Consider the following 16068-nt stretch of genomic DNA (forward strand, 5'->3'; position numbering starts at 1 on the left):
TGAAAATCAATGTATTATCAGATAATATACCATGAATACTTTTTATTACATGAACCATTAATACCTACTATCCTTTCAGAATCTAACAGGCTCTTAGGGCCGAGCCTGTGGCGCACTCGGGAGGGTGCGGCGCTGGGAGCGCGGTGACGCTCCCAGCGGCCGCGGGTTCGGATCCTATATGGGAATGGCTGGTGCACTCACTGGCTGAGTGCCGGTCACGAAAAAGAAAAAGAAAAAAAAAAAGAATCTAACAGGCTCTTGAGGGAATGGGACACAGAGATATTTTGAAAGGCTAAAGATGATAAGAAATAATGAGAGGTTTTTCAGAGAAAGCCAAAGTTGGCATGTAAGCAATTCTGAGACATTTTGTTATATCTGACATGAGAAAGACATAGGATGTCTGTGCAGGGATTACTGATAGTGAGGCAAAGAATTTTGCATTTTACTCTGTTATATAAGCCATATGCTTACCTAAACTTTTAAATAAACTTTTGCTCATCTACTAAATAAGTATCAAAAATGAAAACTAATTATCATTGTAAAATGCTGTGTATATGCAAATTGTTTTTACTGTGATTCCAGAACTTTAATATAAAGCCACCACTTTTTTTCTGATAATTACACCTGACATTTTGCCACTGATGCACTTTACAAAAGAATCAAATCCAAATGCTGCATTATTTAATCAGATTTCATTACATTTTAAATAAATAGGGATAGAAGTAAAGATAACACAAAAGGACATTTGACAAAGTTCACTTTTAGGCTTTCCTTCATTTCTAATCCATCTCTCAACTTTATCAACACATTTAGTTTGCTTTATTAGTTTGTTTTATTAGTTTTGCTTTATTTAGTTTGCTTTATTCAACACATGCTCTTTTAGATGCATATTAAATAAAGAGTATTATTTTATGGACAACTAGTTTCTCTCTTAATCAAAACACAAACGTGATCACTCCATGTTTTCTCATATGCACATTTATGTATGTTTTAGCACATTTAATAGATAAAGACTCAAGGACTTTAGAATAAATTTTAGAGTATAAGTTCAGTGTTTATTTAAGTTTAACTTTAGATTGTTAGGCATAATTACTAGAATTGTATTACTTTTCTCTGTTTTCATAAACTTTTTATTTTTTCATTAAAAAACATTTGGCCTTTCATAAATTAGCCATAGCAAACAGTAGGAATAGCCTTTAAATGGAGACAAAAAACCTTGATAAAAATAATTTGCAAATTGACTCTCTAATCATATTATGCTAGGGCCTTAATATTAAAGAACTGTCTTATAATCTGAAATCAAATAGCTCTTGTCAGTTTCTCTACAAACGAGGGTTTTTAATCTCCTCTTGCGGGCTAGGAGATTCTTATGGTTTGAATATATTTTGGAAATTTGTTCCAACAGCTAAATTGAAAATGTCTATATTTTCAATTACATAAAGCATTTATGATTCTAAGCTCCCAGCAGAAGCCTGCTGCTGAAAGGGGGAAAAAATTAAGAACTGTTAGTCAGAAAGACACTTATATAAGAACTGTCACATTGGTCATTGGTTTGAAAGCAGGAAGTATTATATTTTAGACTCAAGACTTTAAGGAATCTTTATTGAGCATTTTCCCCTCTCGGAACAGAGACAAATAGCTGATGAGTAAAATCTTGAGAATGTTCACAGCTTTTCTCTTTCATTCTGTTGCAGCCCGGAAGATGGTGAGATCCATCCAGAAATCTGTCGGCTTTACATCCAGCTGCAGTGCTGCTTAGAAATGTACACAACAGAGATGCTAAAATCCATATGTCTACTGGGGTCTCTTCAGTTTCATCGAAAAGGTATGTACATTTAATATATTATCAGAAACACTGAGGAATGTTAAACAAAAACTTATCTTTTGTAAAGTTCCTATGTACACTATATGCCCATCTACACACAATTAGGATGGATTTAAATGTTCAGGAAATGTTTGATATATAAATTAATAAAAAGCCCATATCAGTACTAAGTGCATAGGAACACTAATTGTTTTGAACAGAAATTTTGGTAGAAACAGTTCTCAAATTTATTATTTTATCACTTGCGAACATGACTTTTGTTAGAATCAGCATAAGCAGCAAAAATATAACAATCTTACTGAGGTAGTAAATGATATTCAAAAGTGCTGCTATTTCTCTGAATGAATAAGTTGCAAGAAGACAAATTTCATTTTGTGTCCCCCAAATTTAAAAACAGGGGAACTCAAAAAATAATAGGAGGCATATTAGTAATAGAAAATCTTATTCCCTTGCTTAAGCCATAAAGGGAATATATTGGCTCAAATGACTGTACCCTCCCAAAGTGGCCATGGCTTCAACATGGTTTGATCCGACTTCTGACCTCCATTCTGAGTGATGCTATGCCTTCTGAGAGTTGTCTTTACCCTCGAGCTAGCTTCCCCCACATTAGCAAATTGACTGAAACAGTTTTGGTCATCACATCTGCATACCACATGATCCATAAAGACAGAGAACTTTTCCCAACTATAGAGCAACAGTTCTGAGCTTCATTCTGATGGTGCCAGGTCTGTGCCTGAACCAATCACTGTAGACAGACGGGTGGAATTTCACCAATTGGTTTAGGCAATCAAAATCCATTCCTGGAGCTAGGAGTGGAGTCAACCCCACCCAATCAATGGCTGTTACATGATGGGAGAAGGTGAAACAGGATGGATGCAAGGGAGGAAGCCAAAACTTACCAGTACTGGAGGATTTAACCTATGTTTTCTTCATTAACTCACTGAGCAATAATCTATTGGGATCCTCCTGAATGCACATATTTTGTGCTTGAGCTCAGGAGGATAGGGAGGTGCACAGAAGGTAGTCCTTGCCTATGATTTAAATTCAGTGAACTTAGGAAGACTCAGGGGAAAATCTTAGGGTTTTGAAGCTCGAGTTCAGTTAGGGAAGGAAAAAGAAAGGTATTTCACATGAAGAAACACTTAAAGTAAGAATTTGAAATCAAATGATCATTGCAATTTGTGGGGAACTAAATGATGTAATAAAGTACTTGTAAACTCAAATCTTGTATATACACATATGTATGCCCACGGCAAGACTATAAACAAGATTATGCTAAGTTGCTCCAGAGACAGGAGAAGATTTTCTCAATATATGAATATTATTTCTTTTTTCTTTTTCTTTCTAAAGGCTGATCTTTCAAGGGTTTTCATCTTTATTTCTGTTATTTATACAAGAGAGCATGTTTGGAGAGATTAGCTCCTTGACATTCCTAATGCCTGATCAAAAAATTGAATACTCAGACACACTCATAATGTCCAAACAGAAATCTTTGGCCTGATGTCTTTACTTGTTCTCTCTCTCCCTCTCGCTCTCTCGCTCTCTCTCTCTCTCTCTCTCTCTCTCTCTCTCTCTCTCTCTCACTCACACACGCACACACACACATTCACACACACTCACACACACTCACACACACTCATACATAAACACGCATATAGAGTAGTATTTTTTTTCTATTCTTTTTAATGACTGAGTAGACTGAGTATAGGTAGTTTTACTCCCTAGGACTGCATTGCCACACCTGCAGTATTTCATGCCCTTTTTCTGCTGGAATCTTCCTTGCTGATGACATGTCTTTAACACCCAGTGATCTCCACTTTCACTACCTGCTCTGCTGCCTCAGTTTGCCACCTGGTCTCCTTCTGCCATTTACTCCTACATTTTTTGTCTTTTCACAATTTGCTTTTGAAGGGAAAACTCCTCTCTGCTAGGTCTCTGTTTACAAGTAAAAGGCACTGCCTCGTCCAGATTGCTTCCTTGTTGTGTTTGGTCTTGAGCACACAAATAAAAAGCATATCACCTCTTAAATGATCGCTCATTTGGTCTCCAGCTCATTGTCTTCAATGTCAGTCTCCGTTCTGCTTCTTTCCCTGCCATTGCTTTTAAAAATAATTAAATAAACCCCTGTACTCTGTTCTAGTGCCTAATCTTCTATGTACAGCTCTTAAAAATAAAATACTTGATAGCATCTTCGATTTCTTCCCCATGAAGGATTAAGTCTCTACCTGGATTTCTACCTTATTCTTCTAAAATCATTATTACTTTAAGTGTAATCCTTAGTAAATCTCCCTCAAAATTATCCAGGATACTGGATAAACATGCAGACTCCTGGATTCTGTCCAAAAACCTACTGATTCAAATCTCTGGGGGCACTCTGGTGATTCTGAAACACAATGAGGATGGAGAACTGCTGCTTTATCTTTTGAAACTAAAAGTTAAATCACACTCCACCCCCGCCCCCATGTGAATAAAAATATAAACTTCCAAGCCCTTACCGGGGCATTCTCCTTTGCCAGTCTACTCCCCTGAGTGCGTACTTTTAATGTTGTATTATACTTTCTTCTTTTTCTCCCACACTGATGAAAAGCAGATACAAAAGTGGCAGGTGCCTCTGAGGAGTGTGAAATGTGTGATGGCTCATACAGCATATTTTCTCTGTGACCCTTGAAATAGTCAATGGTTCTCAAAGTGTAGACCCTGAACTAGCAGCATTAGCATCTGAATAACTTGTTAAAAATGCAGATTCTTGATCCCCACCTATGGGTTGAATGTGTTCCCCCAAAAGTTTATATGTTGGAATCTTGATCCTCATAGTAACAGTGTTGAGGGTAGGAAATCCAATTACGGTATTTGAAAGGTGAGACCTTTAAGAGGTGATAGGATCGAGAGGACTCTGCCCTCCTGAACGGATTGATCTACTCATGGAGTAATGAATTAATGTTGTGATGGGTAACCATGGGCATAGACTGGTGGCTTTATATGGAGAGCACATGAAAGTGCTCTTGCCGTTCTCACCATGTGATACCCTATGTTGCCACAGTACTCCTTGCAAAGCCTCGACCAAAAAGAAGGCCTTCGCCAGATGTTCTCCCTGAACCCTGGACTTCCTGGCCTCCAAAACTGAAAGAAATAAACCTCTTTTCTTTATATGTTATGGCCAACGTCCGACCCGTAAAAGAAATTTGCCCACAAGAACCGGGTGATAGGAAAGGGAAAAGTTTATTTCTGGCAGCCAGGGCTACACAGGCCAATCGAAGTGCGCAGGCCCGAGTTGAAACCTCTCGCAGCTTTTATTTTTAGCTAGGTGGGAATTTTTCGCACCTGACACAATCTAGCCAATGCAAGCAAGCCAGCGATACATAAGCTAATTTTGTGGGTAGCCCAGTAGCCCCTCCCCACCCTGGATTCCCCATAGGGACTTTTCAGGCTAAAATGGCAGAGCCACCTAAAATGGCGTTGGCCATGCTACTCTGTTTATTCTCCCATTTATTTTAGCAAGCGACTTGTACAGAAGCAGAACGCATATGTTAAGGTCAGTAGGGGTTGGGGTGTCCCTTAACATTCCCCCCTGTTGTTGTAGCTATAGCAAATCATTGCTATCTTAGGGGCTGAATTTTAAAAAGCATGTTAAAGTCTCTTTAGTCTTATCTTAGTTGGGCGGTCGGTGGTCTGCACGCTCCAGCAGTCGGTGTTGGGGTTTGAGTTCGGTGCCGGTTTGACGTGAGTCCAATGTATCCAAGCGTCCTTTCTGGCAACCTTTACAGCTGTGGGCATGCTGAGGATCACTGGATATGGTCCAGTCCAGCAGGGCTGGAGGGATGAGGCAGTTAACTTCTTTATGTACACCAGGTCCCTGGTTTGAGGGATGGGTCCGGGGGGCTCCTGCTTTGGAAGGGAAGCGTTAGCATTTAGTTTGTTTCTGATTTGTGAACAAATCGGTTGTAGGGTTTGAAGTTCCCCCCAAATAGGGGCAGGCAGCTTTTGGGGGTCAGCTTCCATTGGCACCCTGGGTAATAGGGGTGGGGGGCGAGCGAAAAGAATTTCATAAGGTGTATATCCCTGTTTATATGGGGAATTTCGTACCCTTAATAGTGCAAAGGGAAGGAGGTCTACCCAGTTTTCACCAGTTTCTAAATGAAGCTTACTCAAGGTTTCTTTTAAGGTTCTGTTCATGCACTCAACCTGTTCTGAACTTTGAGGGTGGTAGGCGCAATGTAACTTCCATTTTATTCCCAAACATTTGGCTAATTGTTGGGATATTTGTGCCATAAAGGCAGGTCCATTATCTGACCCGAGGGTTGTGGGTAGCCCAAACTGGGGTAAAATTTCATTGATTAATTTTTTTACTACTATAGAGGCTGTTTCAGACTTGGTAGGAAATGCCTCGACCCATCCAGAATATGTATCTACTAATACAAGCAGGTATTTGTATCCATACCTTCCAGGCGTAACTTCAGTGAAATCAACTTCCCAATGTTCTCCTGGAGTATTACCTGTTCGTCAAACTCCAGACCATCGATGAGTGACCTGTTTATAGTTTACTTGAGTACATGCAAGGCATCGGTTAGTTAATGATTCAACAATTTTTGATGCATTATTAAAATTAAATGATTGTCTAATTAATTCTAATAGCTTTGTTTTCCCTAAATGGGTGGCTTGTTGAATTTCATGAACCAAGCGTTGACCCATTTTTTCTGGTAGCCATATGGCTTTGTCCTTTGATTCATACCACCCAGTGGTTATGTTTTTCTGGTATACCGATGTTTCAGCCTTTTCCTCGTCCTCTGGAGAGTACTCAGGTTTTAGTGGCAAATGAGGTTGTGGTAGCAAAGGTGCTATGATTGATGTCCTGGTTGGTTGGAGTGCCACTGTTTTAGCAGTCTTATCAGCAAAGTTATTTCCTTGAGTTTCTACAGTTGTTCCCTTTTGGTGTGCCTTGCAATGAATAACTGCAACCTTGGTTGGAAGCCAAATAGCTTCTAATAGCGCAAGAATTTCAGGAACATTTTAAATTGTCTTTCCTTCTGAAGTGAGTAACCCTCTTTCTTTGTAGAGGGCCCCATGTACATGTACAGTAGCAAAGGCATATCTACTGTCAGTGTAGATATTTACAGTCTTACCTTCGCTAAGCTGAAGGGTCTTTGTGAGCGCGATAAGTTCTGCCTGCTGGGCTGAGGCCTGGGACCCGAGAGATTCTGCCCATAGTACTCGTTCAGGAGTAACCACCGCGGCACCTGCATACCTGAGTCCGTCAACCATGTAGCTGCTGCCATCTGTGAAAAGAGTTGGCTCCACCTCCTTGAGAGGAGTGTCTTGCAACCCTGGTCGGGTGCCCTGGAAGGTGGCTAAGATTTCAAAGCAATCATGTGTGACTTCGCAGCAGTCAGGGTCACTGTCAGGGAGCAAGGTGGCTGGATTTAGGGCAACCGGGTTGGAGAATGTAATATGTTCGGGTCCAAGCAGTTGAGTCTGGTAATGAGTTAACCTTGCATCTGAAATCCATTTTCCTGGTGGGGTTTTTAGTATAGTCTCTACCCCATGAGAGGTAACAATATTTAGGGGCTGGCCCAAGGTTAACTTATTAGTTTCTTTTACTAGGAGTGCAGTTGCAGCTGTAGCTCATAAGCATGTGGGCCAGCCGGTGGCCACTGGGTCCAGCTTGCGTGACAGGTAAGACACCAGTTGTTTCCATGGCCCTAGATCTTGGGTTAGCACCCCCTTTGCGATGCCCTTGTTTTCAGCTACAAATAAGGTAAAAGGCTTTTCTAGATTGGGCAGTGCCAGGGCTGGGGCCTGCGTAAGAGCGGCCTTTATGTTGTTGAATGCCAATTGGAGTCTCTCAGTCCAAGTAATTTGATCCCCTGATCCCTTAGTAGCCTCATAGAGGGGCTGGGCCATTTCAGCAAAGTTGAGAATCCATAAGCGACAGTATCCTGTGGCTCCCAGGAATTCTCGAATTTGCCTTTTAGTCTTTGGCTCTGGTATATTTAGGATGGCTGTTAATGCGGTCAGGGGACAATTTCCTTTCCCCTGCACTTAAGATATATCCCAAATATGTCACCATCAGGGAGCAAAGTTGGGCCTTTTTAGTGGATACCCGGTATCCTAGGTATTGTAAGGTCTTTAATAAATCCCCTGTGGCTTATTTACAAATCTCCAGGGTGGGTGCAGCCAATAGCAAGTCATCGACATATTGTAACAGTGTTATATTTGATCCCCACTTTACCTTGAAATCTTGGAGGTCTCGGCTCAGCACTTCATCAGACAGCGTAGGTGAGTTTTTAAACCCTTCAGGCAGTCTAGTCCATGTTAGTTGACCAGAGTAGCTTCCATCTGGGGCTTCCCATTTGAAGGTGAACAGAGGCTGGCTGATTTGGGCTAGGGGCAGACTGAAGAAGGCATCCTTTAAATCCAATACTGTATAACCCTGATGGAGGGGATTAACCAGGCTCAACAACGTATAGGGATTTGGTACAGTTGCATGGATAGTTTCCACCCTCATATTGACTTCCCGGAGGTCCTGGACAGGCCTGTAGTCATTTGTCCCTGGCTTTTGGACCGGTAACAGGGGAGTATTCCAGCTAGACTTGCAAGGCACTAGTATCCCTTCTTGTTTTAATTTATTGATGTGAGGTTCTATCCCTTGTCGTGCCTTTAACGGAAGAGAGTATTGTTTTACTCTGATGGGGGTGGCAGTTACCATGAGCTGGACCACTATTGGAGGTTGGTGCCTTGCTAGCCCAGGGGGATTAGACTCAGCCCAGACCTGGGGCACAAGTTTCATGTAATAAGCTAGCAATTCTTGGTGGCTGGAGGTTTTATCCTCCTGTAATTGTTCTGGCAAGAGCTTATATTCTTTGGACAAAGGCAGTGTCACCAAAAGGGTGGCAGGTTGCTCCTAGCTTAGTGGAGTAAATCTCTGCCCAATAAAGGCACTGGACAGTCAGGCATTAAAATGAACGAATGAGTGACTGTGTTCTTGCCTAAGCCGATGAGTCGCCCTTCTGTCCATGAACAAAATTTAGTTTTTCCTATGGCCCCTTGAATGGCAATGGGGGGCTTATTGCTAGGCAATTCTGGTTTTTTCAGTACAGAGTATGTAGCCCCCATGTCCACCAGAAATGATACTGGTTTTCCTTATAGTAGGCACATTGGTCTTTATCCAACGGTGGGCGTTTTTTCGCCCCCATGCTGACTGCTCCTTTAGGGGCCTGAGGTTTCTTGGGTTGGCCTTGTGTGGCCAGCAGAACTTTAGTTAGTCTTTTAAGCTGCTTATCTTCAGGTCGGTCGCGATTTGTGAAAAACTTTTGGGCTATTTCTACCAACTCTGAAAGAACCTTGCCCTCAAATCCCTCTAATCTCTGCAACTTCCATTTTATATCAGGTGCAGATTGAGTTACAAAGGCCAAATTAATTGCCCTTTGATTTTCCGGTGCTTCCAGGTCTATGGGTGTATAGAGCCGGTACACCTCTAGGAGGCGCTCTAAGAATGCACTTGGAGATTCAATGGGCTGTTGGATTACTTCACTAACCTTAGATAGGTTTATGGGTTTTCGGGCTGCACCTAGAACCCCTCGTAACAGGACCTGGCGAAACCGATTGAGAGCCTCCTTACCTCTATTACTATTTGGGTCCCAGTTGGGGTGGCGGGTGGGGAAACAGCAGCCAATCACTCAGGGTCATCCGTGGGGAGACCACTGGGGTCCAGGACAGCCCATTGGGCCTCTCGGCAGACTCGTTCACGTTCCTCGGAAGTGAACAGAGCCTGTAACAATTGTTGGCGATCATCCCAGGTGGGCTGGTGAGTATAAAAGACAGACTCAAGCAGAGAAATGAGACCATGTAGATCGGCGGAAAAGGAAGGGTTCTGGTTTTTCCAGTTGTAAAGATCACTGGTGGTAAAGGGAACATTTACCATAAAAGGGCCATTTACTCCTGCGGCCTCACGCAAGGGGAAGAGTCCAGGAGGGGAACCAGTTGAGGAAGGTGAAGAAGGGGAAGCAGAGGAAGGAGAAGAAACTGGTGGGGTGGGACTCTGGAGATGATAAGAGGCCCCAGAGTGGGTGTGGGGGGGAGATAAGTGGGTTAGACACTTGGGTGGGGTCCTCTGTGTAAGGTGGAGGGTGGTGGATCAGGTCCAGCTCCTCTGGAGCGGTTGATAAAACTTGCTTAGGGGCAGAATCAGGGTGTGGCTTTGTCAGGAGAATGGCGGTGGTTTCTCGGTGGTGAGCATTTTTCTTTAACTCTGGAAAACATCTTTTTAACCAAGGAGGAGGGTAAGACAGAATTTCAATCCAAATGAGAATATAAGGTATCTGATCAGGGTGTCCGGGTTTTCCGAAGATGACCCGTCCAACAGCCTGAGCTAATGGGGGGCTAAGAGAGCCCTCTGATGGCCAACGACACTGAAGGCCGGCCAATCAATCTCACAAAGGACTCGCAAGACTTTGGGGCCCACGGAGGCCCCAAAGTCTGCAGCCTTCTCTTGGAAGGTGTTAAAGTTCATAAGAAAACATCGGAGGACAGTTGGTCTGGAGGATCCTTGTCCCACAATGTCCTGTGGAGCGGAAATGGCCAAGCTACACTTATAACAGACAACACAAAATGAAACTAGATGAACAAAAGGACTTAAACACAGACCGAAACTAACAAATGATACGTATATAATAAAAGATTTTAAAATCAAAATGCAAGTCCCATAGACCTAAAAAAGGTCCCAACGGATCAGAAAGATGTCTCATTTGATCCAGGGAAAGAGGCGTCTATGGCTGCGTCCAGCCTAGCCTTTTTCCCAACCAAGGAGTCGACTCACCAAATTCAATGGTGCCTGCCATGGGGTTTGTCTCTCTGGGGCTGAAGAACGTCTTTTCAGGAATTCTCCCTAGAGATCCAAAAAGTCCCATGGCCAAAAGGATGGTTCTTGAGAGGTTTAAGGGATCCCGGACAAGCCCCCAAATGTTACGGCCAATGTCCGAAGGGTAAAAGAAATTTGCCCATGAGAACCGGGTGATAGGAAAGGGAAAAGAGTTTATTTCTGTCAGCCAGGGCTACGCAGGCCAATCGAAGTGCGCAGGCCCGAGTTGAAACCTCTTGCAGCTTTTACTTTTAGCTAGGTGGGAATTTTTCACACCTGACACAATCTAGCCAATGCAAGCAAGCCAGCGATACATAAGCTAGTTTTGTGGGTAGCCCAGTAGCCCCTCCCCACCCTGGATTCCCCATAGGGACTTTTCAGGCTAAAATGGCAGAGCCGCCTAAAATGGTGTTGGCCATGTTACTCTGTTTATTCCCCCATTTATTTTAGCAAGCGACTTGTACAGAAGCAGAATGCATATGTTAAGGTCAGTAGGGATTGGGGCGTCCTTTAACATATACATTACCTAATCTTAGGTATTCTGTTATGAGCAGCAGAAAATGGACTAATATACCACCCCAGACCTACGGAATCAGAAATTTTTCTCAAGTTACTTCTTTTACTACTGGAAAAATTTAAAAGAAAAATTCATTGGGATAGTTCTTCAACTGAATATATTTGTAACCTTCTGATCACCATCTTTTGTTAGCAAACCATATTTCTTTACTGTTTTTGCAAGTATCTATGTACCATACACTGCTGGCAAGCCTCTTGTGCTTCCAGAATGCACATCCAAGAACTAGCTGTCCTATGGATTTTTACCTTTGTCCCAGTCAGTAGAGTTAAGGCAGTGAGGAGGATGAAACTTTTTTATTGGTGAAAAATTCTCAATTAATGCAGGATCAAAGAAAATAGTAATATGTAGATTTAAAAAAGAAAAACTGTATTGAAGGTGGAGATAAGTCCTAGCAGTAGGCAGCACCAAGGAAATTGTCATTAAAACAGAGAAAATAAAGCACTAGAAAACACATATGCAGGAAAATATACTACACAAATTTCCTGGACATTTCTGAAACGCCAAATAAAATATTAGCTCTTGAAGAAGGAATAGTTCCATTTAAAAAATCATTTTAATTTTTCTGTCCTATATTAGCATGATACATCCTTTCTACTTCTCCATTAATTTCTTCATTATGCCTAAGGGATTAACTCTATATTATCATTTTGGGCTCCCGGCTTGTTTGTACTATGTGCTAATTCATATTCCCACCATCAGGATAACATTGAAAATGACAGCTGGTGTCAGTAGGTTTTGTTCTTTCTTTGGTATCACTGGAAACTGTAGAGTAACCTGTCTGTGCCCAGAAGCCTCCAGCTAATACACAGTAAGTAAACAAGCATCTTCTGTTAACTCTCTGAGAGGCCCTGGTTGAAAAGAACAGTTGTTTCCAGTGACCACGAACTGCTAAATATGAGTTGAGGAAGAAGTAGGTCCACAAGCTACACAAGATATTAACCTTTAAGAGAAGAATTGGGCAAATTTCAGATCTAACATGTGTCTTTCCCTTGAAGCTTGGAGTTCCTACTCATAAAAGGTAGACAGAGAGGAGTCAGCAAGCCTGAGAACCTATACTACAGCATTGGAATGAAAGGCAAAGGAATGCCTTATCTTCACTCAAACAAGAAAAGGGGCAGGGGTGTGAAGGAAGGCTCTGCTGACGTGACTCACACAGCAGTGAGCCAGGATGTGTGATTCAGGAAAAATATGTATAGACTCTAAATGAGCAATGGAGTAGGAACTGATGTGTAGGTGACTCCACATTTCAGGCAAGATGGTAGAGGTGGTAGGGGGAAGTATGAATCAAGAAATCAGGCCTTTCCCCCAGCATTGGGGGAGAGAGAGAGAGAGAGAGAGAGAGAGAGATCATGTATTGATATATAATACATACACACATACATACATACATACATATAATATAAAATATGAATAGGTATTTATGTAATTTACATATTATAAAAATATAAACATATTAATATAAAATAAATATTTTACATGTTTACATAATTTTTATATTATGTAAAATATTATATATATACTTATATAACATATATATGTCATAGCTTAGCAAAATGGACCATTTTCCCACTAGAAAGAAGTCTGTCTACTGAGATTTAAGATACCAGACCAGTTTTACAAGATAATATACTGTTTATCCAAACAATGGCACCTCTGGTGTGGCCTCAGTCTAGGAAAAGAGCCTGTCTAGATGACCGCACTAAATCCCTTCCTTTGCGAAATCAAATAGTCCCCAGAGGTTTAGGGGAATAATAACTCCCATTCTAATCTGTAACACTTGAAATATCTCTGGCTTAGAATCTCTATCCAGTTTCTTTCTTTTAATGCTATAATAAAAATTGTTGTTTTAGTAACCTTTAGGCAAGCTAATTTCTTTTCCTTCTGTGTTAGTGCTGAAGGTAGGCCATTCCCCTCATCCTTAGCATTTCTTTTCCATCAAGGAAAGTAACAGGATTGTGATTGAGTCACTAAATTTGGCTCTAGATGAGAGTCTCTAGTCAATTTTTCATTGGGATTAGACAGAATTGAAACCAAATTGTTTCACAGTTCCCTGTACATTTAATTTATTTTTATATCTACCCACCTTCCTGGCTGCCTCCAGAAGTCCAAATAGTATTACATATCTCACTTAGTTTTAGGATTGTATTGAGTACTCATGACATGAGTTTACTATTTGAAGAGAAAGGGCACACAAAGTCACTGCAGAGGTTAAGGGTATAGTTTCTTTCTGGAAGCAAAAGGCCTAAAATAATTTTAAAACTCCAGCAGTGAGCTTAAACTTAGTAATAAAAATTGTCCTTCTCTCCCAATTAAGCAAATTATAAGTATCCTTAGTACTTAATATCTTCACAGGATCTTCATGCTAGTTCCATGCAACATGCTTCTGAATTTTTTGCTGTCTCATACGTCTGATTGATATACTCTGCTTGGAATCTTTTATACTTTGCAAGATCATGCTATTGCCAGAGAAATTAAGAAAAACATTACTAAAATTGTTTTCTTTTTCATGGCCATTAAAAATAAAGTAAATTACAGTGATATGAGATAAAAATCACATTTAATAAAGCTTCTTGGTTTCCATCAAGTAGAGAGTGGTTCTGAAAAACTGATTTAAGAAGATGACAGACGGGAATAATTTTAATCATTTTGTGGTTTCATATTCTGACACTTTAACTTGTAGATTGGAGCATTACTTGACAAAATCTAACTTCTGTGTTTATAGTGAAAAATAGTTTCTCTGACTTCTTCACAGTTAGGTAGGAAATCTTTCCCCATTCCTGAGTCCATGTATCAAATTGACCGTTAATGCCTGTTTCCTGCCACCAGATAAAATGAGATTGCAGGTTTCGTTCACTTTTTTGGCAGAAATTGGAGACAGTTTTCTAAAGGAATTGGAGGGTGCTGCCATTTTGATGATGGCTTTCCTCTCTCTCACTCTCTTTCCCTCATTCACTCAGCTGTGGCGATTTTCCCATTCTGAAAGGGGCAGGGATGACAGAACCCTCCAGTTCAGCTCCCCTTCACACGTGAACTTGCTCTTTGCATCTTGGTTCTCATCTCACCCTACTCTGTAGTGGTCTGTGCTGACTCTGCTTGCCTCTCTGCCATAGCTTACAGCAAAATTGTCCCCAGATTCTCTGAGTGTATGCCATCCTCCCTTCTTCCCCCTAAGATAAGATGCGTTCTTCCCCTGAAATGTGCCACCCTGATAAATTGAGAGAGAAAAATATGTAGAAGAGATGTAATCAGAAAAGAGATAGAGAGATGTTAAAAGTTGAAAAATCTTAATTCAAAATCTGCTGGGAGCTGAGAGCTCAAGATGCTCTAATGGGAAGTTAATGAACCACCATCCAGCAAAATACGGATGAACTCAAGACAAAGAACAGAATATGACCAGTAAAGACTCCAGTGTATTCCGCATCATGTTAAGAAACGTGAAGGAAATGACCCAGACCAATAAAAGAAACAAGCAACCTAAAGACAGAAATAGAATATAGCCACAAATAAGGACCTTATTTTCCAATGTAATGAGGCAATTGATACTAAATTAGAAGAGTGGGTTCAAAGAAATGAAGCAGAATAAATCTTAAAATAGACTTACATTTCAGACTCTGAGTGGAAACACGCACCCATTCCTTGAGCAAATATTTATTGAGCACCTATTATATGTAAGGCACGGTTCTCGGTGCTGAGAGATTCAGTGATCAAGGCCAAAGAGGTCCCTGTCCTCATGGAGCATATGTTATAGTGCAAAGAAACAGTAAAAGAGAGGGGAGGTGATGGGAGTACAGAGAGAGAGAAGGAGGAGGAGGAACAGGAGGAAGAGGAAGGAGGAGAGGGAAGGAGAAAAACAGAAATAATCAAATCTTCTAAAATTCCCAGATACTAACAAGTGCAATGCAAATAATTAAAACAGAATGAATGATGTAATAGAAAATGACTGGGTAGCTACTTTAGATAGGATGGCCAAAGTCCTCTGAGGAGATAACGGTTCATCTGAGACTTGAATGACAGGAAGGAAACAACCTCATGAACACTGGTATCTGGTGCAAAGGACCCAAAACCAGAACAAAGTTGTAGTGTTTGAAGAGGATAAACATACCACCTTCTGTAATCCAAGGGTAATCAAAAACCATCTATTCCTCTATCTCCATGTTTTCATATAGCAGGGAGTAGGACACTATGTCACCTTTATTCAAAGCAGATAGCTGAGGAATCGGATAATAGCAATGATAGTAGTTTCTACTTATAATTTCCCCTCGACTTGCCAGGTGCTTTAAACATGTTGTCTCATTTTATCCTCAAGTATGTTTCCCCCATTTTACAGATGAAGACCCTGAGGCATAATGAGGTAAGTTGCCCTAAGTCACATAGCACATGGGTCCTGCTGCAGCCTGTTGTTGTTCCCCTACACTAGACCGTTCCCACTAAGCTACACCGCGGAAGATGCAGGAGAACATATCAAATGGAGTGAAGGATTGTAACACTGTTGGGTGAATTATATCCACAGATTTGGCTTATTTAATGATTAGTGAGCATGTTTAATGGGTAAAATCCATTATGAATTTAGTTTCTTACCAAAATAACACCAAGTTCAGAGACTTACTTTTAAGATTGGAGGGAATGTTAACTCTATACACCATTTAATGATTTACAAAATATTTCACAATGGGTGAAGAAGTTCAATTCTGACTAAGAAGTCATTATATGTAATGAAAATAAATACAATGAGGCATTCATGTAACTCAAAGGGAGCATAATTTAGCTATGGCGCCCATTACGGAAAAGCTGGAGTTAATTAATCACACAGTA

At 41.0% G+C, this 16068-nt stretch overlaps 1 protein-coding gene across 1 annotated transcript in view; it reads left to right on the forward strand.

Moving 5' to 3' along the window:
* The window catches only part of RGS7BP (regulator of G protein signaling 7 binding protein), a 125868-nt gene that overhangs the window by 79850 nt on the left and 29950 nt on the right, over window positions 1-16068 (forward strand). Inside the window, exon 3 of the mRNA XM_063088092.1 lies at window positions 1695-1825. Coding sequence (XP_062944162.1) covers window positions 1695-1825 — 131 coding nt within the window. The remainder of the gene's footprint in view (window positions 1-1694; window positions 1826-16068) is intronic.

This window comes from Cynocephalus volans, chromosome 2 (genome assembly GCF_027409185.1).
Source record: "Cynocephalus volans isolate mCynVol1 chromosome 2, mCynVol1.pri, whole genome shotgun sequence".
In the NCBI taxonomy this organism is placed as follows: domain Eukaryota; kingdom Metazoa; phylum Chordata; class Mammalia; order Dermoptera; family Cynocephalidae; genus Cynocephalus; species Cynocephalus volans.